Source organism: Lemur catta, chromosome 6 (assembly GCF_020740605.2).
Source record: "Lemur catta isolate mLemCat1 chromosome 6, mLemCat1.pri, whole genome shotgun sequence".
In the NCBI taxonomy this organism is placed as follows: Eukaryota; Metazoa; Chordata; class Mammalia; order Primates; family Lemuridae; genus Lemur; species Lemur catta.
Genome location: NC_059133.1, coordinates 17,154,437 through 17,177,377, shown reverse-complemented (window position 1 = coordinate 17,177,377; position 22,941 = coordinate 17,154,437). Strand labels below are relative to the sequence as shown.

The window sequence follows — 22,941 nt, the reverse complement described above, 5'->3', positions numbered from 1 at the left end:
TTTCTGTACATAACTGCTGTCTTTAGCACCCATTCTGCTTGTTGCTGTGACATATTTGTCCCAAAAGCCTTCATATTCAGTAGGAATAGTAGCACCCATTTGTGGATGAAAACCTTCAGTTGGAAAAACCCTGCCCAGTATCAAACCTTGTTGACTATAAGATGTAACTGATTGGCATAACATTAGCTAAGAAGGAAGCAAGCTCACTAGGTTCCTGAAAGGGAGAGGTGGCATTAAGAGGAAGAGAAAGGGAAACAAGGTGAAGTGACTCAGCCCTTCTTTTGTTATTGTCTTAACATTTGTCCTATCATACAAAGTCTCTCTGAAGTAGAGGCATATTTGGCAAAAAACAGGAAAGCAGTACTTCTCCCAGGCCTTTGCAAGTTCTGGGGGGCCAAGCCCACAAGCAGAACAAGTTTGTCTTCCAGACTCAGATTCAAGGTAGTGAGAAAGACACTAATGGGAGAGAAGTCACTTTGCTGCAATTGCTTCACTACTTTCAGGTTCAATGTCCTACTCCCCAACAACTCTTCCCATAAACTTCCTTTTGCAATGCAGGACTGAGCAGAGGACCCTCCTCTCCTGAGGTTATGAATGGAGCTGGCAGGACCAGAAGCACAGCCTCCACAGTGAGAGAAATCCTTGCTGCCCAAGGATAATTGCTCCTGAGTGAAAATGTCCTAAAGAAAGTTTGCAGCTGTCCACAAACACTTTCAGTTACCAGAATTCTCTCTCTGAAATAACTGAGGCAAGCCACCCACTTTAAAACTTTTCTGTCCTGAGTCATTAGTAAAATCAGACAGCAAGGATGGGGATGGGTTTTTGTTCATTCATTCAGCATTCACTAAATACTTACCCTGTGCCAGTTTCTGATTACTACCTACGAATGGACAGGGTATTCATAAAAGTTTTGGAATGTTTTAAAATATTAAAAGTTTTTGTTCTCTGTCAAAAAAAAAGTTTTACTTAAACTTTAAGCCATTGATACAATACAAATTAATCTTCCATACTTACTTATGAAAAGTCTTTTTCTGGATCCTAGAATGAAGAAGACACATGAAACACAGAGCCACGGCCACCTCCCAGCTCACATGTCACATTAGTGAGAAATAAGCCTTTGCTGTAAGTCATTGAAGGTTTGGAGTTATGTTACAAACTCGAGAAAGCTAATATTCGAATACAACAGCCATGTCTTTTTCTCATGCCAAGTAGAGAAACAGAAAAGCCTATCTCCATTGAGTTAGTTAATGACGTCTTTGTTCAAACACTAGTGAAAAAGCCTATCTCCATTGAGTTAGTTAATGACGTCTTTGTTCAAACACTAGTGACGGAAGTTGAAAACTAATCAAACAAAAACCAGGGGAAGAACCATAGAGAAATAAGAGGGGTTAGTCTGTAAGCTTATAAGGTGATGATGCTTGATATGGTATCTAGTAAGGTAGACTTCAAACGTTAGTATTTTCACATATCCAAAGTAAAGCAGAGAATGATTTATGTAGAGAGACCAGTAGTTTTACATTCACCCTCATTTCACAGATTAGGAAATTGAGGCCCAAGGTGGTACAGTGCCCTTGATTCCCATGTTTTCTGATTCCAAAGTCTCTTTCCCTATCATGTTACCTGATAATTAATGCAACACACCGTTTTATTTTTATTTACTTATTTATTTATTTTTTGAGACAGAGTCTCACTCTGTTGCCTGGGCTACAGTGCCATGGCGTCAGCCTAGCTCACAACAACCTCAAACTCCTGGGCTCAAGCGATCCTACTGCCTCAGCCTCCCAAGTCGTTGGGGCGACAGGCATGTGCCACCATGCCCGGCTAATTTTTTCTGTATATTTTTAGTTGTCCAGATAATTTCTTTCTATTTTTTTCGTAGAGACGGGGTCTCGCTCTAGCTCAGGCTGGTCTTAAACTCCTGACCTCCAGCGATCCACCCCCCTGGGCCTCCCAGAGTGCTAGGATTACAAGCGTGAGCCACCCTGCCCAGCCAACACACCGTTTTAAATCGAGATAACATTTAGGGTGACAAGGACTGGATAACGCTGAGAAGCACAAACGCTCCATCTACACAGCGCCCCTAAAGAACATGACTCCCTCAAAGTCCTTCACCCACGCTTCCACGCACCCCAGAAAATTCAGGGCGGACAAAAGTTGACGTCAGCCGAGCGCCCCCACCTTTTTTTGTCCTCCACCCTTCCCGAAAGGCCAAGCGGCGGAGCCGGGGAGCCCAATGAGAAGGGGCCGAGCGCGGTTGGGCGGCCCTGCGTCACGTGATACTCACCAAGCATGGGAGTTGGCTCCTGGGAGGCGGAAGTGCCTCAAAGAAGGGGGGGCCCTTGGAGGGGTGTGCGGGAGAGGCCTGGGGGAGGAGCTTGAGGCCAGCTGCTATCCGGCTCTTGCCAGCAATCGGGTCCAAGTCTGTGGTATTGTCGTATCTCCGTGTGTACATCGCCTGCTACAGAGACCGGTGGCCCGTTTGCCTGGCAGGAGAAGCCGCCCGCGCGAGCGGCCTCGGGGAATGGAAGCGGAGAACGCGGGCAGGTAAAGCCGGGGCGGAGCGCCGCCCTCTCCCCCTCCCCCCCCTTCCGCCCCGTCCCCGCGCCCCTCGCGGCGGGGCTGGCCGGCGGCGAGCGCGCGCACGCAGGGGTCTTTAAGCGCCGTGGCCGAGTACAAAGGCCGGGGCCGCGCGTGCGCACTGCGTCGTGCTCGGCCGAGTCTCTGTGGCCGGTGGCCTAGGCCACCCCGAGGGGGTTTCTGGTACAGCTGGAGCGGTCTGCAGTCGCCCGCGATAAGCAACTGGGCTAATTAATGTTTCTTTCCCGATGCCATTTCTGGCGACGTTTCCCTTCACCCTTCATTACCACGCATAGAGCTGTGAGGCTCGAGCATCATACGTTCTCAGCTCCGGGAGTTTTCATTTTAAAGTTAGTAGATTTATTGTGACTTCCTCCCCAAAGGCTTACTAAAAGCAACGCTGAGGGTCACGGATTAGATAGTATTGCTGTGGAAATACGTGTAACACTCTCAAGAAGTCAGTCTAAAAATTGTCTTTGAGTTTTCCAGTGGTCTTGGGGATGGTCTTAAGAATCTGTTTTTAAAATGTCCTTTGGAGGAGTGTTAGGTACGTCAGGACGTTTTGCAAAAGCAGAGATTTAGAGATTTGAACTCCTGGCGGAAAGCTAAATTTAAAAATATAAATATGTCGGGGTCTTTTAAAAGATAAAGAAGATTTACATTGAAATAAAATACTATTAGACCTAATGAAGACTTGTCCTCTCAGTGGCTCATGGGAGCTGAGACACTTCTGTGGTTCTCTGTTCTTGTCTATAAAGTAGACATTTCTGGAATCTGGTTCTGACATGCTGTGAATAGGTATTATATAGAATTGGCACACTAAAGTAACTAAAATAAATTGTCTTAGAGTTAGGAAAAGAGATACATGTAAAGTGTGGACTTTATCCTGACTTTATGGATCAAACCGTGGAATAAATTACTCCAGTTCTTTCCCAGAAGAACTTTACAAATGAATAAGAGAATTCATCAGAACTTGTGGAAAGCCCTCTCACCCATGTGATCTTACTTCAGAGCAGAATTGAAACTTGGGCAAAGCCTACCATCAAATAAATTATATATTATAAGGCCTTATCAATATAATGGGACTCCAGTACACTGCTCAGCTCAAAGCCATGACTTATATTGTCTTAACTTCATCCAAAAGGCTATAGACGGCCGGGCGCGCTGGCTCACGCCTGTAATCCTAGCACTCTGGGAGTCTGAGGTGGGAGGATCGCTCGAGGTCAGGAGTTCGAGACCAGCCTGAGCAAGAGCGAGACCCCCGTCTCTACTAAAAATAGAAAGAAATGATTTGGACAGCTAAAAATATATATAGAAAAAAAAAATTAGCCAGGCATGGTGGTGCATGCCTGTAGTTCCAGCTACTCGGGAGGCTGAGGCAGAAGGATTGCTTAAGCCCAGGAGTTTGAGGTTGCTGTGAGCTAGGCTGATGCCACGGCACTCTGGCCCAGGCAACAGAGCAAGACTCTGTCTCAAAAAAAAAAAAAAAAGGCTATAGACCATTTTTTTGTTTTGGCTTGCAAAGCTTTCACCTTCAGGAAATATGGAAAATTCTGTGTAATACTCTAAAGAGTTTATCCTTGGAGGTTCTGAAATAGCTCAGCCCCCAGGTAATCCTTAAAGAGTGGTTCTCTGTCATCCTTTGTGCTAATCAAGAAAAGGAATGCTGGATATATTAAATATACTTTTTTTTTTTTTTTTTGAGACAGAGTCTCACTTTGTTGCCCGGGCTAGAGTGAGTGCCGTGGCGTCAGCCTAGCTCACAGCAACCTCAGACTCCTGGGCTTAAGCGATCCTACTGCCTCAGCCTCCCGAGTAGCTGGGACTACAGGCATGCGCCACCATGCCCGGCTAATTTTTTGTATATATATTTTTAGTTGGCCAGATAATTTTTTTATTTCTATTTTTAGTAGAGATGGGGTCTCGCTCAGGCTGGTCTCGAACTCCTGACCTCAAGCGATCCACCCGCCTCAGCCTCCCAGAGGGCTAGGATTACAGGCGTGAGCCACCGCGCCCGGCCTAAATATACTTTTTGTTTTAGAAGATTAATTGCAAATATTCAAAGAAAAAGATTCCATGAATATAAATTTTTTAAAAAGGGAAAATAGTTCAAGAGTCTTAAAAAGTGCTTAACATCAAATCAACCAGAGAAGAGAAAAGAAGGTATTTTATAAGGAGACTAGTGTGTTCCCAATGACCTCAAGCATAAAAAGGACATTTACCAAAGATGGAAAATAGGGTGCCAAATCAGAAGTGCCTGGAAAAGAATAAAATGGACCACTAAGAACACAGACAGGAAAAATTAACCCTCAAATGAGAATAGGCTTTCTAGAAATGTTAAGGAGACCAAGAAGGACTGTTTTTTTAATAGTTAGATGTGGATAATGAGAAGGACAAAAAAGATTTGGGTTTTCTGTCCAGTTCACTGGCATGGTGGTAGTAGATGAAAGGAAGCGTAAGTACTTAGTTCTGATTTGGATTTTCATCTCCTATGTTAAGGAAAATGATTGTCATTCTGGAAATGGCAAAATGAATGTCTGTAAGATTTGAATCTCAAGATCAATGAGGGCATGTAAGAGAACTTTTAGGTGGTGCTCTAACAGAAATCATATGTCCTGGCTTGGATGTGTTATATTTCAAGGGAGAGGCCAGAATACAGCAGTCTTTGAGTTCTTACAGACAACAGGTGAGGGACCTGAAGCTGGAAATAAACACTTGGGTACCTATTTCTTCCAGAGGAGGAGTCTGTCCTCTATTGACACTGATCCTGAATAAAATTTTTATTTAGCAGTATTTACTAAGCATTTTTAAAAGAAACTGGTGACTACTGGACTACAGTATAAATCCAGAAAATTGCAAGACCTATATTAGCAATGGTGGGATGCTGACAGGAGGTGCCTACAATAGACATTATTATAGCAAATTTTAAGTGTCTTACTTATGCTAACTAACTTAATCCTCATAACCAATGAATTAGGTGCTATTATATCCCATTTTGCAAATTTGGAAGCTGAGACATGAAAAAGTTAAGGAACTTGTCCATACTGCTAGTAAATGTCAGAGCCAAGATTTGAATCCAGGCAGTCTAGTTTTAAAGTCTGCTTCTAGGTAGTGCCATACTGCTTCTCCTTGTGGGCAAGATTAAGATAGCCTGATGGCAGTCCAGTTAGGTGAAACAAACAACTGGTTTACTACTGAAAGAATCAAGGGCAGACGGAAGAGAGTGCTATACTCATATGCCATGTGTCTCTATCCCCAACTTTGTTCCTTTCAGCAACTTAATTTCAAGGTGCTGATGGCATGCTGATAAAATTTGTGAGTGACCCAACTCTGGGAAGCTTTTGTGGGATTGATAGATTGAATCAGAGTCCAGATAAATTCTGACTGACTGGAATGATGAATCATCTTTTACAAAAAGAGGCACAATCCTGTACTCAGGTGCAGAAAAATCAATGATAAATGTGTGGGATGAGGAGAAGGGCAGTTGTTACTGAAGGCAAACTCAGTATGAATCAACAGTATAGTGTGGGTGCCAGCAAAGCTAAAGTATTGGGTTCTCTAGTTTGTCTCCAGAATGAGGATGTTGATAGCGCTGCTCAGTTTCAGGCTGATGAGTGTTCTGTTTGATTCTGAGCACCAAAACATGGCCAGATAGTGAAGAAACATGAAATCTTACTGTATGACGACTATTTAGGTGAACTCCAGACTCTGGCTTATTCTAAATCTTTGTATTCACAGTAGAAACTGTGAAAGTAGAAACAGTAGAAAGTAGACTATACACATGACGAATACATATACTTCTACTCAGCAATATCAAATGCAGTCTTGTAATGGTTACGGTGCTATTTCATCATAGTTTACATAACTGGACCCCTTTAGTTGAGCATCTGGATTATTTAGCACTGATCATTACAGTATTGTATACACTTGTTTAAGTGAAGATAATAAAATGTATTTAAGAAATGGCAACTTAATTCCTTAAAATAGTGTAAAATAACAGAAGATTAAAGAAGTTGGAGTCATTAATTTTAGAGAAAACCTTAAAGATTTAGTTTTTTGAAGTACAGCAAATCCAAATTAACTAGACTTCTTAATCAACTCTGCATGGGATGTGTGTGCTTGTGTGGGGGTGTGTGTGCTTGTGTGTATGTGTGTGTGTGTGTGTGTGTGTGTTTTGAGAAAGACTTTCAGAAAATACAGTTGGCCCTCCATATTTGTGGGTTCCACATCCAAGAATTCAACTAACTGAATCAAAACTATTTGGGGAAAAAAATCAATGAAAATAACAATACAATGATAAAAAATAATACAAATAAAAAAAACAATACAGGATAACAACTACTTTACCTAGCATTTACATTGTATTAGGTATTATAAGTAATCTAGACATGATTTAAAGTAGACAGATGGTTGTGCATAGGTTATATACAAATGCTATACCATTTTATGTCAAGGACTAGCATCCATTGATACTGGTATCCTTGAGAAGTCCTGGAACCAGTCCCTGTGTATACGGAGGGATGACTTTACACGGTTCATCAATTTCAGGCAGCTATAAAAACCAATCCAATGACCCCTGTAGTTCAGTAGAAGGGGAGTACAAATAGAGGCTAGGAGAGAAAAAGGGGTAAACAACAGGAAACTGTGAGAGAGGAAAGGTAGCGAAGAACAGTTGGGACAAACGTAAATGATGAGGGAAGAAAAGCAAGCAAAGGGAAATAAAAGAATTCATCATGCTTGCAAGTTTGATATCAGAGAGTTATAGAAAATAAAAAGTCTTTGGGGTCTGTTCTGAGTCTAGACAGATTGAATCCTATTTCCTATACAGTCTCCATATTTGTAGAAATCACTGAATCTAGTCCCCTATTTTTATAGTGAAGAAATGCAGGCCTTGAGAGTATGAATGACCTAAATGCTCTCTGTTGCTGTCTCCGTTATAGAAACATTGCAGAATTCTGAATTCTGAAGCAGCAATTATCATATATACATGCAAAAAATGTGTTTAAGAAATATTTTCACACTGAGGTTGAAACAAGTTTATGCTGCTTATAAATTTAGCTATTATTAGGTAATAGAAGATTCCATTTTTCAGAACACTTTAGTTAACTAACATTCATATTCGTGAAGGTTTTTATGTAGATGTAATGCTTCTGCCAATAATCCACCCTCTTTCTTTTTGTTCTAGCTGTTGGGAAACTGTTGAGATAATCAGACTAAATTTTTTAATGCTCAAAGATAGTATATTACCTCAGAACTAACACATTTTATTTGCCATAGCTTTATTTTTTCTTTTTGTGTTCTAATTTAACCTATTATAAAGTGCCACAGATCATTTTTAGAAAGATTAAGGGATATATCATTATTATAGATAAGTTTCTGGATTTCTTTCAGAATTGATACATATATCTAATATAAGAGTTCAGTCTTTTTCTTCCTGATTTGTCACTTTTTATTGAGCCAACTGTGATTTCTAGAATTTTAATTTTCAGTTTCTGAGCCCCACAATTTCTGAAGATGCATAACGACCCCTAACTATACTAAGGGAGCCACATTTTGGGAATTTCTTAAATGAAGAATTCTTTTGTAATATGAATAGTGACTCCCTAATTTATGTATTGTAAGTTTGGATTTTTGTGAAGTGTTCAAAATGGGACATGTCGGAGAAACTCGGAGAGCAGTAAAGAAATGTGGGGGAAAAGCGGTAGGTAGGTTGCCTCCCTGACCATGCGACAGGCTAAGGACAGACCTTGTGCATTCTTTTGGCCACTCATTTATTGTGACTTAATATCTTTTATATATTCAAGCATCTCAGGAAGCTGCCACTGGCCACAATCTAAAGTTGCAGTTCATAATGTTAGAATTTCCCTATGGTAGCTGCTCAAGATCTCTTGATCTAACCTAGCTATATAAGTCTTCTCATTAGAATATTTAAATCATAAATACTGCACAACCAATATTTTAACAATTTATTGGAAAGAGCTACTAATAATATTAAGAAAAGTCTGAAAAGAGAAGACATTTTACTTTGTGCCAGGCACAATTCAAAGCACTTCTCTTCATTTTCACATTTTACCTTCTAGTCCCTGTCTACATCTGTGCAGCCTAGAAAAGAATTTATTTTCTACTTTAAAATATATATTAAACTTTTCCTGTGCTTTTACATAATAGCAATACATTTAATTTTTACTGGCTGCATAATATTTTCTCATGTTATTGTACTAAACTAAATCATTGTTATCTTTTTTAATATAATTTGAGAATAATATATTTAAAGAAAGAAAAGTCTTAAGATACAGTTTAGTATTTCTCATGCATTCTTTTTTTTTTTTTTTTGGAGACAGAGTCTCGCTCTGTTGCCTGGGCTACAGAGTCAGCCTAGCTCACAGCAACCTCAAACTCCTGGGCTTAAGCAATCCTTCTGCCTTAGCCTCCCGAGTAGCTGGGACTACAGGCATGTGCCACCATGCCTGGCTAATTTTTTTATCTATATATATTTTTAGCTGTCCAGATCATTTCTTTCTATTTTTAGTAGAGACAGGGTCTTCCTCTTGCTCAGGCTAGTCTCGAACTCCTGACCTTGAGCGATCCTCCTGCCTCAGCCTCCCAAAGTGCTAGGATTACAGGTGTGAGCCACCATGCCCGGCCTCTCATGCATTCTTAATCTTTTCTTTACCAATTTACCCATAAAGGTAGCTTGAAGTTGGAATACTTCTCCAATGATTTGTTCATTGGGATTGGGCCTCTGTTTATCTTTTTTTTTTTTTTTTTCCGGAGAGATAGATTCTCACTGTTGCCCTGGCTAGAGTGCCGTGACATCAGCCTAGCTCACAGTACCCTCCAACTCCTGAGCTCAAGCCATCCTCCTCCTCAGCCTACCAAGTAGTTGGGACTACAGGCATGGTACCACATCTGGCTCTTTCTTTTTTTTTTTTTTTTTTTGGTAGAGACAAGGTCTTGATCTTGTTCAGGCTAGTCTCGAACTCCTGAGCTCAAGTGATCCTCCTGCCTTGGCCTCTCAGAGTGCTAGGATCACAGGCGTGAGCCACTGTGCCCAGCCTGCCTCTATTTATCTTTGAGCTTCCAACATTCTAGCCCTGCCACCCATGGGTAGTCTGTTAGCCTGTGTCTCGCTAGGCCATTTAAGCTTGTTCGAGGAATGCTTTAGTTTGCTCCCCCCCCTTAACCATTTTATTGAGATATGATTTACATACTACAGAATTCACCCATTTAAAGTGTACTTGTTTGCCATTTTAATCTCTGCTTTCTGAGCTTCCTATTCTCTTTTTCCACATGTCACAGGAAAGAAAACTGATTACTAGGGTACCTAAAAAACATGACTTTTATCTCCAAATAGTAAATAATACTTTTCCATTTTATTTCCATTTTTCTTCCTCCTGTGTATTTAATGGCATTATTTGGCATAAGCTATAACTTGAATTTCATCAAAAATGTATTTACTTCCCTAGTTTTGTGCTGATATTAATAGCAACAGCTTGAGATAGTAGTTTAAGGTCATCAGAAATGATTTTTTGAAGTTGTTTTCTTTGAAGGCCTACATTCTTTATTTTGAACAGAATACTTTGAAGAAAGTTTATTTTTTCACAGATGGGGTCTTGCTCTGTCACTGAGACTGGAGTCCAGTGGCATGGTCATTGCTCACTGCAGGCTTGGACTACTGGGTACTCAATGAATCCTGTCACTTTAGCCTCCTGAGCAGCTAGGACTACAGCTGTGCACCATCATGCCCAGCTAATTTTTAAAAAGTTTTTTGTAGAGATGGGATCTTACTATGTTGCTCAGGCTGGTTTCAAACTCTGGGCCTCAAGTGATCCTCCTGCCTTGGCCTCCCAAAGTGCTGGGATTATAGGCATGAGCTACCATGCCCAGTCCAAAGTTTAAATCAGGTTCGGAAGAGAGGTTTAGAGGGTTTTTTTCTTTGTTAAATTCAACACATATTTCCAAAATATCCATTTCTAGTTACTATTTAATGGCTGTCTTAGTCTGTTTTATGCTGCTATAACAGAATAGACTGAGTAACTTATAAACAACAGAAGTTTTTTTGGCTCACAGTTCTTGAGGCTGGGAAGTCCAACATCAAGGAGCTACATGTGGTGAGGCCCTTCTTACTGTGTCATTACATGGCAGAAGGTATCACATGACCAGAGAGAAGGAGACTGGGAAGGGGGTTAAATTCATCCTTTTATCAGGAATCCACTCCTGAGATAATTCATTAATCCATTCATAGGGACAGAGCCCTCATGGCTCTCAACACTGTTGCATCAAGGATTAAATTTTCGGCCGGGCGTGGGGGCTCACGCCTGTAATCCTAGCACTCTGGGAGGCCGAGGTGGGAGGATTGCTTGAGCTCAGGAGTTCGAGACCAGTCCGAGCAATAACGAGACCTTGCCTCTACTATAAATAGAAAGAAATTAGCCAAACAACTAAAAATAAATTAGAAAAAATTAGCCGGGCATGGTGGTGCATGCCTGTAGTCCCAGCTACTCGGGAGGCTAAGGCAGAAGGATTGCTTAAGCCCAGGAGTTTGAGGTTGCTGTGAGCTAGGCTGACACTACGGCACTCTAGCCTGGGCAACAGAACGAGACTCTGTCTCAAAAAAAAAAAAAAAAGGATTAAATTTTCAACACATGCACTTTGGAGGACACATTGAAACCATAGCAGTGGCAAAAAACCAAAACAAAACAAAAACCACCAAGAAAAAAACAAATCTAAAGAATAAATAAGTAAACAGGCAAATAAACCAAAAGAGAACCCTTAAGTTAGACTGGAGATCTCTGTGAGAAGGTGATTAAATACTGAAGGTAGGCACAGAAATTGTTATTTGTGGACATTTTAACCCTGTATGGATTGACAGGCCTTTCAAGTCTGTCTACTAGAAAATTCCCATGATCTCATCTAAGAGAAAGTACAGACTAACTTGACAGGACTGGTAAGTTTTATTGGTGATACATCTAGTCATTAAACAGTGTGAGAGTTAGTGTTTGGTTAATAGGTACTCAGTAAAGGTTGAGTGAATGTGTACATACAGGAATAGATCTTCCTCCTCTCTCGCCTCCCTGTTATCTATTCTAAATAAATACTGCAATCTGGTCACAAAGTATTTGGATCCTGAAGATTTTTTTTATACCTGATCCCTTAAACTTACATTTGGATTTAATTTAATCACCATTATATCTTATTCTTCATTGTTCTTTCAGCTATTCCCTTCAGCCAGCTCCAGCTTTTTATACCTTTCCATTTCAACAAATGATGGCTGAAGCTCCCAGTTTGGCAGTTCTGAGTGAACAGCAAATGCCAGCAGAAGTTCCAGCCCCAGCTCCTGCTGAAGAACCTGTACAAGGTACTTTTCACCATGATAGTTTAGAAAATTAGATACTGGATCAACCAACTTATTTAAGAAAGGGTTTAATGATGAATTAAAATTCCCACCCCTATTTTAGTGTTAAAAAATTTAATCTAGTTTTTAAGTACTTAGTATGTGCTAAGCACTCTGATACATTCTAAGAAATAAAAGAACATGGATTCTGCCCTTGAATATCTCCTAATCTAGTAGAGGAAAGTAATGGGTAAACACACATTCCACTTCAGCGCACTACGTGGTGAAGAGGAGCACAGAATTATTTAGCCTAGATGTTAATGTTGTGAAAGTTGAGAAACTCTGCTTAAGGCCCTGAGGTCGGATCCCTAAGTCTTGCCTTTTAAAAAATATTGCCAGCCCAGAGATTTTATTCTCAGCACCTCTAAATTCACCTCTTTGTGTGTGGAACAGAGTATTACCTTATAACCTCTAAAACAAACCTGCAAACCATTTGAGGTTTTCTACTTCTGGAAATTATGGGGAAATTGAGTTAAAATGTTTCCCTTCCTTCCTGTTTTTCTATTTATCCTTATATTTGTTTACTTAATTATTTATGTATTTACAATTAGAATTCCTATAAAATGGTGCTTAGACACTTGTATCCCTGGGGAGGCCAAGATGCCGAGTAAGATGGTATAGAAAAATCAGTCTATGGTTATCACGGGTGTTTCTTCCCAAGAACAGCTAGCAGGGGAAGGCGGGTGGGGTTGGGGCCTGCATGAACTCAGTTCTAGGGTAAAAGAAGGGGAAGATATTGCAGAGGAGACAACTTATGATGGGAATATAAGAGCTTATTTTTAGAGAAATGAGTAAAAAGGGTGTTGATAGAGTAACTTCTCTGGGAAAGCAGTCAAAATTTTTAAGTTAAGATTTTCTGCATTTGCATTCTGGAAATCACTGTGTTTCAGAGCCTCCAAAAGGAAGGAAAAGAAAATCCAGAACAACAGAACCAAAAAAACCAGTGGAACCCAAAAAACCTGCTGAGTCAAAAAAATCTGGCAAATCCACAAAATCAAAAGACAAGCAAGAAAAAATTACAGACACGTTTAAAGTGAAAAGAAAAGTGGACCGTTTTAATGGTGTTTCAGAAGCTGAACTTTTGACCAAGACTCTCCCTGATATTTTGACCTTCAATCTGGACATTGTCATTGTAAGGATTTTTGCCCTTGATCGTTACTTTTATTTATTTATTTATTTATTTATTTATTTATTTATTTATTTTTAATTTTTGATATATTTTTAAATTTAAAAATTATTTAGTTTCGTCATATTTGAGTTAGTTTCCCCCATTTCTTGGTGACGAGAAGCCCTTGTTTGATTTTATAAATAGCATGGGGGATTAGCTTTACTTAGCAGTTGTTTTTGTAAATGGCATTTTGCTGAAAAGAACCATTTCTAAGAATCCTTTTGGTGGTAAAGAGTGTCACCTTCATGAGATTGTCTTATATTGGGGATAAGCACCAGATTGGGGCTGTCTGGGTTCAAATCCTATTTCAAGGATGACCTTGGACAAGCATTAACCTTTCTAAACACCAGTTTCCTCATTGATATTCTAGGGGTGATAAAAATACCTCCCTTATAGGGTTGCAATTAAATGAAATAATCCATGTGGATTATTTAGATTGCATGATACATGTGAGAACTCCATAAATGATAGCACTGATTTTGAACTTTTATTTTTGTCAGTAACTATAAGACACATCAGCATGTACGCAACTGTGTAGGTGATATGGAGTAAGCTACTTGCTGGGAGTTAAAAACCAGACTTGTGGCAGGCCATGAGCTCAGATTGATTGAGTAGGACCTCTCTTTTTTCAGACTGAAGGCAGCCCAGTTGGTGAGGATAAGGGGCCTAGGATCATGAGGGATTCAAACTGGTTTTTAAAAACAACAGCAAAACTTTTAATATAAAGGAAATTGCTTTCCTCTATGTGGAATACTTTGTTCAAACCAAGAGTAGTAATTGATAAATGATATTGCTTATGATGCTAGATTATATTTGTATTTTGGTCAATTCTGTTTTGTTTACCATTGCTCCATAGAAGCCCTAAGGCTTAATTAAGTCCTACCTTTTAAGACTAAAATGTATAATTATTTTGTTTTATAGATTGGCATAAACCCAGGACTCATGGCTGCTTACAAAGGGCATCATTACCCTGGACCTGGAAACCATTTCTGTAAGTGGTTACTTTTTTTATTAATTTACTTTTAAGTTAAGTTATATGTCTTTGTCAAAGGGGTTTTTTTTTTTAATTGTATTTTTAAAAAGAAAGAGACTGTGTAAATATATATTCATGTTTCATGTTCTCTGTGTTTGTATGTACATGAAAACAAAGAGTTTAAAGTGATATGTCACCATTAACATTTTGGTACACAAGAGTAGAAGGACATGAAAAAGTACTTTCCCTTTTGTTTGAATTGTTTTTAATGAGTTTTACTACTTTTTATAATTTTTTTTTTTTTTTTAGAGACAGGGTCTCACTCTGTCTCCCAGGCTGGATTGTAGTAGCATGATCATAGTTTCCTGTAACCTCAAGCTTCTGGCTCAGGCAATCCTCCCACCTCAGCCTCCCGAGTAGCTAGGATTGTAGGCACTCGCCACCACGCCGGCTAATTTTTAAAGTTTTCACAGGGATGAGGTCTTGCTGTGTTTTCCAGGCTGGTCTCAAATTCCTGGCCTCAACTGCCCTCCCTCCCTCTACTGCCCTCCCTGCCTCTACCTCCCAAAGTGCTGGGTTTACAGGAGTGATCCACTGTGCCTGGCCTAAATGATTTTTTTAAAAAATTGTTATCATAGACATAGTAATAATAGCATATCTTTGTGGCAATGCAGACAGAATACTCACTTTTCTAGATTTTTGTCGATTTCCTAGGAAAGCAGAAAATAGTCGTAAAGACTCATACTTTTAAAGTGAGCTTTACAACAAAGTATAACTGCTGTTGCATTGCCCTGTGTATGTGTCAGTTGTCTTATGTGACACTGCCTGCTAGAACAATGCATGTAGTGGGCCCTCAGGAAATACTAATTGATTATCTGATAGTAATATTAAAAACACATAGGGAAAATGATAGTAAGTTTTTGGAACTATTAACATATTGTCTCTATTATTTTAGAAGAGTTTTTCCCTAGGGATGTTTTTCTAGAGAAGTCTAGTTTTTTTCTAGGGAGCTTTTAATTTTCTCCACTGTCAAGGTGTTTGCATGTTTTTAGTCTATTGGTATACATGTTTATCTGTGAGGTATTCCAGAAACAGGTGGTGGTATCATCATTATCGAAAAGGAAAACAAATAATTTTAAAGTTTCCTACACTAACGAGCTATTTATTCTCAGATAGGCATTTACCATAACCCCCTGTGAAAAGGAGATGATAATAGTATTTGATAAGATAATTATGATGACTAAATGAGATAATCCATGAGAAGGGCTTTGCATATTACCCAGCACATAGTAATTGCTCAGTATGGTATGTAGCCTATGTTATAATTTTAAATATCCTAAATCTTTTTTTTTAATTTCAAGAATAAGAATGTAGACTACCACAGCAGTTCTTTGAACAAAAGCCTTTGACCTCCTGCAGAAATAAACTGAACTCTCTTTTTACAGGGAAGTGTTTGTTTATGTCAGGGCTGAGTGAGGTCCAGCTGAGTCATATGGATGACCACACTTTACCAGGAAAGTATGGTATTGGGTTTACCAATATGGTGGAAAGGACAACGCCAGGCAGCAAAGATCTTTCTAGGTAATTACACAGCATTTATTTTTGCAAGTTGCAATCTTGACCATGCTGATGCCTGGATACTCTAGGAACATCGTGTGTATCTTGTTCAAGCTGAGCATAACAAATGTGTGATGTGATCTTTTATTGAAAGCTGCCTGGATGCAGCATATTATAAATACTGCCATATTTATATTTTTACTACTTTTTAATTCAATTTTAGTAAAGAATTCCGTGAAGGAGGACGTATTCTAGTACAGAAATTACAGAAATATCAGCCACGAATAGCAGTGTTTAATGGAAAATGTAAGATTTACTTTTAAATTTCATCTTTTTTCTTTGCTAACATTATGGGCAATGTAAATATGTTTGTATTTCATTTTAGGTATTTATGAAATTTTTAGTAAAGAAGTTTTTGGAGTAAAGGTTAAGAACTTGGAATTTGGGCTTCAGCCCCATAAGATCCCAGACACAGAAACTGTAAGTCTTTAAAATTACACTTGTAAATCAGATAAATATGAATTTTTTTCTAGCTAATTTACCTTTTTTGTCTATCCATTGTAATTTATGCCATGAAAAAAACCACACTATATTTTGCTGACTAGTAATTGCAGATGAATTCAGATACTGTTAAGAGTTTTATTAAAAAGAAAAACAGGCCGGGTGCGGTGGCTCACACCTGTAATCCTAGCACTCTGGGAGGCCGAGGCGGGTGGATCGCTGGAGGTCAGGAGTTCGAGACCAGCCTGAGAGAGACCCCCCGTCTCTACTAAAAATAGAAAGACATTATCTGGCCAACTAAAATATATATATAAAAAAAAAAATTAGCCGGGCATGGTGGTGCATGCCTGTCATCCCAGCTACTCGGGAGGCTGAGGCAGTAGGATCGCTTAAGCCCAGGAGTTTGAGGTTGCTGTGAGCTAGGCTGATGCCACGGCACTCACTCTAGCACAGGCAACAAAGTGAGACTCTGTCTCAAAAAAAAAAAAAAAAAAAGAAAAACATTTGTCAGCTAAGTGTCTTAATGATGCTGTGTTATTCAGCTAAAATATTAAGAGGAATTGGCTCACATACTACATTCAAAATATATTTAATGACTTATAGTTGTGAAATTCAAATGGTTTAACCATTGTAGGCAGTTGTGAAACAAACAGGTAAACACAGACATGTTCCTGATTAGTCAAACTTATTGCCCCATTTATATATCTTAGCCCAACTTCATTTTATTTTTTTTATTTTTATTTATTTATTTATTTTTGAGACAAGGTCTCACTCTGTCACCTGGGCTAGAGTGTAGTGGCATCATCATAGCTCATTGCAAATTCAAACTCCTGGGCTCAAGCAATTCTCCTGCCTGAGCCTCCAGAATAGCTGGGACTAGAGGCGTACACCAGCATACCTAGCTAATTTTTCTATATTTTTTGTAGAGACAGGGTCTCGTTCAGTCTGGTCTCAAACTCCTAGCCTAAAGCAAATCTCTGGACTTGGCCTCCCGAAGTGTTAGGATTATAGACATGAGCCACAGCACCCAGCCCCACCTTCATTTTGGAGCCATATAAGTAATACAGCCCAGACAAACATCCAACCAACCTAATTAGCATTTGATACTATTGTCTTTTATATAAAGCCATCATGAAATAACACAGTAGTTTTCAAACTATCATTTCTGCACAGCTTCTACAATATTTGGTTCCAATTTTGCTTCTTAAATATAGTTTTAAGTTTTGTTTACACTTTTAAAAAAAACACAGCGCACAGACTTTCATGCTGTATATGTAACATTTTAAATCATGAAGAATCAATGTGCTGCCTAATTTCTATGGAGACCTCAGAATAATGTTTCTGCTACCTACATACATCTGAACTTCTCCTTTTAAATTTTTTCTGTTTCTAATTTCTTATAAATATACAATTGATGAGTTAGATTGTAGCACCAGTTTTTATTTAAATGGAAGCCCACCTTTGTCTACTTGTTAAAATTGAACAAGTGAGTTCACTTCTTTCTGTAGGTACTACATCATTGTCTGTTAAGTGCCAGGCAAGGCTCTTAGATATATGTGATCACAGAAGTACAATAATAAGTGAACTTGGATCATATCATGATAGGTAGTTTTAGCTCTTATAATGAGCTTTGAGTGCATTTATCTTTTAAAATGTATTCTTTATCATGAAATATTAAGTTATTGATGTTAATGATTAAACTTTGAAATAAAAATTTAATTTGTCAAGTTTCTAGATTGTTTTAATTAAATATCATCTTGAGATTGGACAATATGCTGTTAAAAAACCTTGTACCATTTACACCTACATACTCTTATGAATCAGGATTTTCTAAATGCTGCATAAACAAAACAAAATAAATAAATAGGCCGGGCGCAGTGGCTCACGCCTGTAATCCTAGCACTCTGGGAGGCCGAGGCGGGTGGATTGCTCAAGGTCAGGAGTTCAGACCAGCCTCAGCAAGAGCAAGACCCCGTCTCTACTAAAAATAGAAAGAAATGATCTGGTCAACTAAAATATATATATAGAAAAAATTAGCCGGGCATGGTGGTGCATGCCTGTAGTCCCAGCTACTGGGGAGGCTGAGGCAGTAGGATTGCTTAAGCCCAGGAGTTTGAGGTTGCTGTGAGCTAGGCTGACGCCATGGCACTCACTCTAGCCCGGGAACACAGCGACACTCTGTCTCAAAATAAATAAATAAATGAATAAATAGTATGTTTTTTCCTGTGGTACGTGGTATGGAGGCCAATTTAAAAATAGCAATGAATGTCAACAATTCATCAGCCTCATTCATACACACACACACACACACACACACACACACACACACACATATAAAGAGTTGTGTTCTTTCAAGGACAATTTGTCACCATCAAGCAAAATGATAAATGGAATTGTCTTTCTAGCAATTCCACTTCTAGGTATTTATCCAACAGATATACTCACATGTATTTGAAATTAAATATGTATAAGGTTTTTCACTACAGCTTATAATAGCGAAAGATTGGAAACAACCTAAATGTCCACAGTTAGACTCTGGTTAGATAAATTATGAAAGTACTACACAGCTAGCAAAAAGGAAGCTCTTTTTACTTTGATTTTTGATACAGAATTTCTCTCTGAAATACATTATTGAGTAAAAAAAGCAGGGAGTAGAGCATGTTACCATTTGTGTGTTTTTTAAAAAGGAATAGACACTTTTGGTTGTGTATTCATGGAATACTTCTGGCAATATTGATTGCCTTTGGGGAAGGGAACTAGGTGGATAGACACAGTTGGGTAGGAAGACTCCTTCATATGCTCAGGCCCTTTTGTCCTTTCTGAATTGACTTGCTGTTAAAAAGAAGAGACTATGAATTCATAGATAAACACTGTGGGGGAGCCTCATTATTTTCTATTTATTGACTCGGTAATAAGTAAATATTACAGTTTTATTTAAACTTAAACACAACTATTTTTATCGATCTTATATGTATTTATATGTGGTTAAGTATCAAGTTATTAACCCAAGTAAAGATACATTTTCTAATCTCAATATGAACGGATTCAATAGAATTGTAAGATTTCTGAAGCTGTAAAATCTTATGATTCTAGCTCTGTTATGTTATGCCATCATCCAGTGCAAGATGTGCTCAGTTTCCTCGAGCCCAGGACAAAGTTCATTACTACATTAAGTTGAAGGACTTACGAGATCAGTTGAAAGGCATTGAACGAAATACAGACGTTCAAGAGGTGCAATATACATTTGACCTACAGCTTGCCCAAGGTATGTTGCTATTAGCGCTCCTTTTATTCATACTGTGTATGTATGCATTGTAAAAAGTATGTTGTGGATTTAAAACCAGAGCAGAGAAAACAACTATATTTGCAGCCAGAGTGCTCTGATAATAGATACTGGTTATCGTTTTCCTTTCATCAAGGTCTTCTGTCTACTCTGGGTGCTCCCATAGACATTGAGCATCTAAGAAACATTGTACCCCACCTAAAATTAAATGTAATAGGTTTTTACAGTTCCTTTGAGTTAATTTACTATATGCTACAAAGAGTTTAAAAGATTGTAGTGAAGGGCCGGGCGCGGTGGCTCACGCCTGTAATCCTAGCACTCTGGGAGGCTGAGGCCGGTGGATCACTCGAGGTCAGGAGTTCGAGACCAGCCTGAGCAAGAGCGAGACCCCGTCTCTACTAAAAAATAGAAAGAAATTATCTGGCCAACTAAAAATATATATAGGAAAAATTATCCGGGCATGGTGGCGCATGCCTGTAGTCCCAGCTACTCGGGAGGCTGAGGCAGAAGGATCGCTTAAGCCCAGGAGTTTGAAGTTGCTGTGACCTGGGCTAATGCCACGGCACTCACTCTAGCCTGGGCAACAGAGCAAGACTCTGTCTCAAAAAAAAAAAAAAAAAGATTGTAGTGAAGGATGTATCTCAGTGCCTATGAACATTCAAGAAAAAGAATCATTCATGATTTCTGAATAAAAGCTATTTTCAAAATTGTGGCACAAAATCAGTTTTAAATCCTTTTCACCCTCCTCACAGAGGATGCAAAGAAGATGGCTGTTAAGGAAGAAAAATATGATCCAGGTTACGAAGCAGCATATGGTGGTGCTTATAATGAAAATCCATGCAATAGTGAACCCTGCAGCTTCTCTTCAAATGGGCTAAGTATGTTCCCCTCCATATGTGAATTCCTTTCAAAGACTTGCTTTTGTCAGGATGGGGGGGGAAATTTAATAGAAAGAGAGTAAAGTATTAAAGAATGGAGTTAAATGATGGGTATACTCAGTCATACATTGGTGTAAAGGACATTGGCAACTAAGAAGCGGGGAGGATGGGAAGGGGGTGAGGGGTAAAAACATACCTATCAGGTACAATGTGCACTACTCTGGCGACAGGTGCACTAAAAGCCCTAACTTCGGCAGGATACAGTTCACCCATGTAACAAAAACACTTGTATCCCTTAATATTTTGAAATTTAAAAAATGAGTGAGAATAGTAATATAAAAATTTATTTAGTTACTAGGAATGAAAATGTGATGGTTATTCGGTGTTTAACTACACAAAATTTTATAGCTCATTTTCACTTCATGGATTCAAAGCCATTCTAGTTGTATTTTCCTTCTTTAATAACAAATGGGATTTGTCATTCCTGCATCTGAAAATGGGACAGAAACTTAGAATTGCATTCAGGAAGCTTAACTATTATAATAATTCTCCTTCACCAGACTGTTGAAATCTCCTAATTTGATCATTTAAAACTTCTCAATAGCATAAACTAACATCCTTTTCCCTTCTTAGCAGCTGACAGTGCTGAGTTAACAGGAGAATCAGCTCTCCGTAACATTCCAAATGGGCAGTGGATGACCCAGTCCTTTACAGACCAGATTCCTTCCTTTCATAATCATTGTGGAACTCAAGAACAGGAAGAAGGAAATCATGCTTAAGAATGGCGTTGCTCAGCTCTGCTTCAATGCTGCAGTTTTAATGCAGTTGTCAAGAAGTAGAACCTCAGTTTGCTAACTGAAGTACTTTATTAGTATTTTACTCTAGTGGTGTAATTACAGTACAGAACAGTTGTATGGTAGTATGAACTCTATGAACCTAAGTAGCTTGGAAGAAAAAAGTAGGGTTTTTGTATATGAGTTTTTGTATCATTCCAGCTTTTTATATACTATATTTCATTTATGAAGAAATTCATAATTTCTTTCGGGAGTCACTTTTGTTCTGTAATTTTAAAATACAACAGTCGGGATATTTATAGTTGAGTCTTAACTGTCCGTACACCCAGATATACCGTTAGCCCTTTTATGTCTAAGAAGGGGGGTGCTAATAACAATTACCACAGGTAAAGAGGCAAAGGTGCTGGTTTTCATATATGAAGTTAACTGTCAGTGGAGTCTCATTTGTTACATTTTAGAGCTCCTTGAATCATACGCACACTCTGACCTCTTTGCTTTACCGCTGGTGAGTGTTTGTGAGAGTTGCTTAGTAGTAGAAATGTAGAGTGTGGCCTTGCAGTAGCAAAGCTAGCCTGCCCTTACCTGACAGGGCACTGGGCCCTGGCTTTGGCCTCCTCACTCCTGTGTGTTAATCCTTGAATAGGCAGTAACTATTCTGGGATGGTAGGTTCCAGAGAATGCATAGACCTTTTACATTTTGTTACTCATCTCTGTTTTACTTGAGACACATAAATTTGATAGAGAAGGAACTGAATTTCTCTGTCAGTATTTATTACCATTTTAATTTTATCCTCCTTGGCTTTAAGGATGTGACATGGAAAGTGATAAGAAATGAACTTTTCAGGCTGAGCAAGAAGATAGTGGAGGTGTTTGATAATCTTATTTAAACTGGTGCTTTATATAAAGTACATGAGATGTACTAAAATAGATAATACAGAATTTTTCTTGCTAGGTAAATCTAATAAGCCAATAATTTTAAAAATTTTTTCTATTTGCTGTTCGTTACTGTGGACTAAGTGAACCTCATGGAAAGGTTGGTTTGAATTATGTACCTTTGTGATTTTCTAATGCATTTTCCATGGTGCTACAGTAGTCCAGACTACTAGGTCTGATACGTATTAAAGCTGGGTATTCAGAAATGCCATTTGCATTTACTCCTAATCACTCTTGAATATTCAGATTTCATATATACCCAGGGAGCATGCTGTTTTTTCAATATAAAATATTTATGAGGTTTTTATCCACCGGGAGGTTATATAGCTTGTTCTTCTCTTAATAGTAAGAGAAAAAAATTGTTGTGAATCTTAACATGCTTTTTAGCTGTAGCTATGATGGATTTTATTTTTCCTAAGGTCTGGGTCAAGCTGTGTAAAAGTCATTTATGTTATTTAAATGATGTACTGTACTGCTGTTTACATGGACCTTTTGTGCGGGTGCTTTGAAGTGCCTTGCATCAGGGATTAGGAGTAACTGAATTATTTTTTCATGGGACTATGTGAAGCATGTAACTGGGTATTGCTTTGGTATATAACTATGGTAGCTTTACATAGACTTTTTTATGTGAATGAGGAAAATACCCTTTAAATTATGGCAGACACTCACTAGAGAATGTGTTTGAGGATTTTCCAAGCATACAATAATGGTGTTTTTCGTTAAACATGACAGATTAGTAGTAAATGTTGATATATCCTGTACATGACAGTATGAGACATTATCATTAAATAATATTGAAAGGTTTTAAAGTTCATTTGAAAGTCTGATGGTTTTTACAATCAAAAATAATAAGAATGGTTATCCTTAAGTTTTAAGTGTTTTC

General features: G+C 38.6%; 1 protein-coding gene across 2 annotated transcripts; it reads left to right on the top strand.

Moving 5' to 3' along the window:
* Positions 1 to 2,299: 2,299 nt before the first annotated feature.
* On the top strand, positions 2,300 to 22,926 carry TDG (thymine DNA glycosylase). Of its 2 annotated transcripts, none has more exons than XM_045553080.1 (10): positions 2,300 to 2,544; positions 11,793 to 11,935; positions 12,862 to 13,103; positions 14,061 to 14,130; positions 15,558 to 15,693; positions 15,893 to 15,975; positions 16,055 to 16,149; positions 19,264 to 19,435; positions 20,206 to 20,331; positions 20,965 to 22,926. In XM_045553080.1, exons 1-10 carry the CDS (start codon positions 2,522 to 2,524, stop codon positions 21,108 to 21,110), a joined length of 1,236 nt encoding a protein of 411 aa, XP_045409036.1. In that variant the 5' UTR covers positions 2,300 to 2,521; the 3' UTR covers positions 21,111 to 22,926. The 2 variants fall into 2 exon arrangements, with proteins under 2 accessions (XP_045409036.1, XP_045409037.1); XM_045553081.1 differs by having other exon boundaries at positions 2,312 to 2,544; positions 20,968 to 22,926.
* The last annotated feature ends 15 nt before the right edge of the window (positions 22,927 to 22,941 follow it).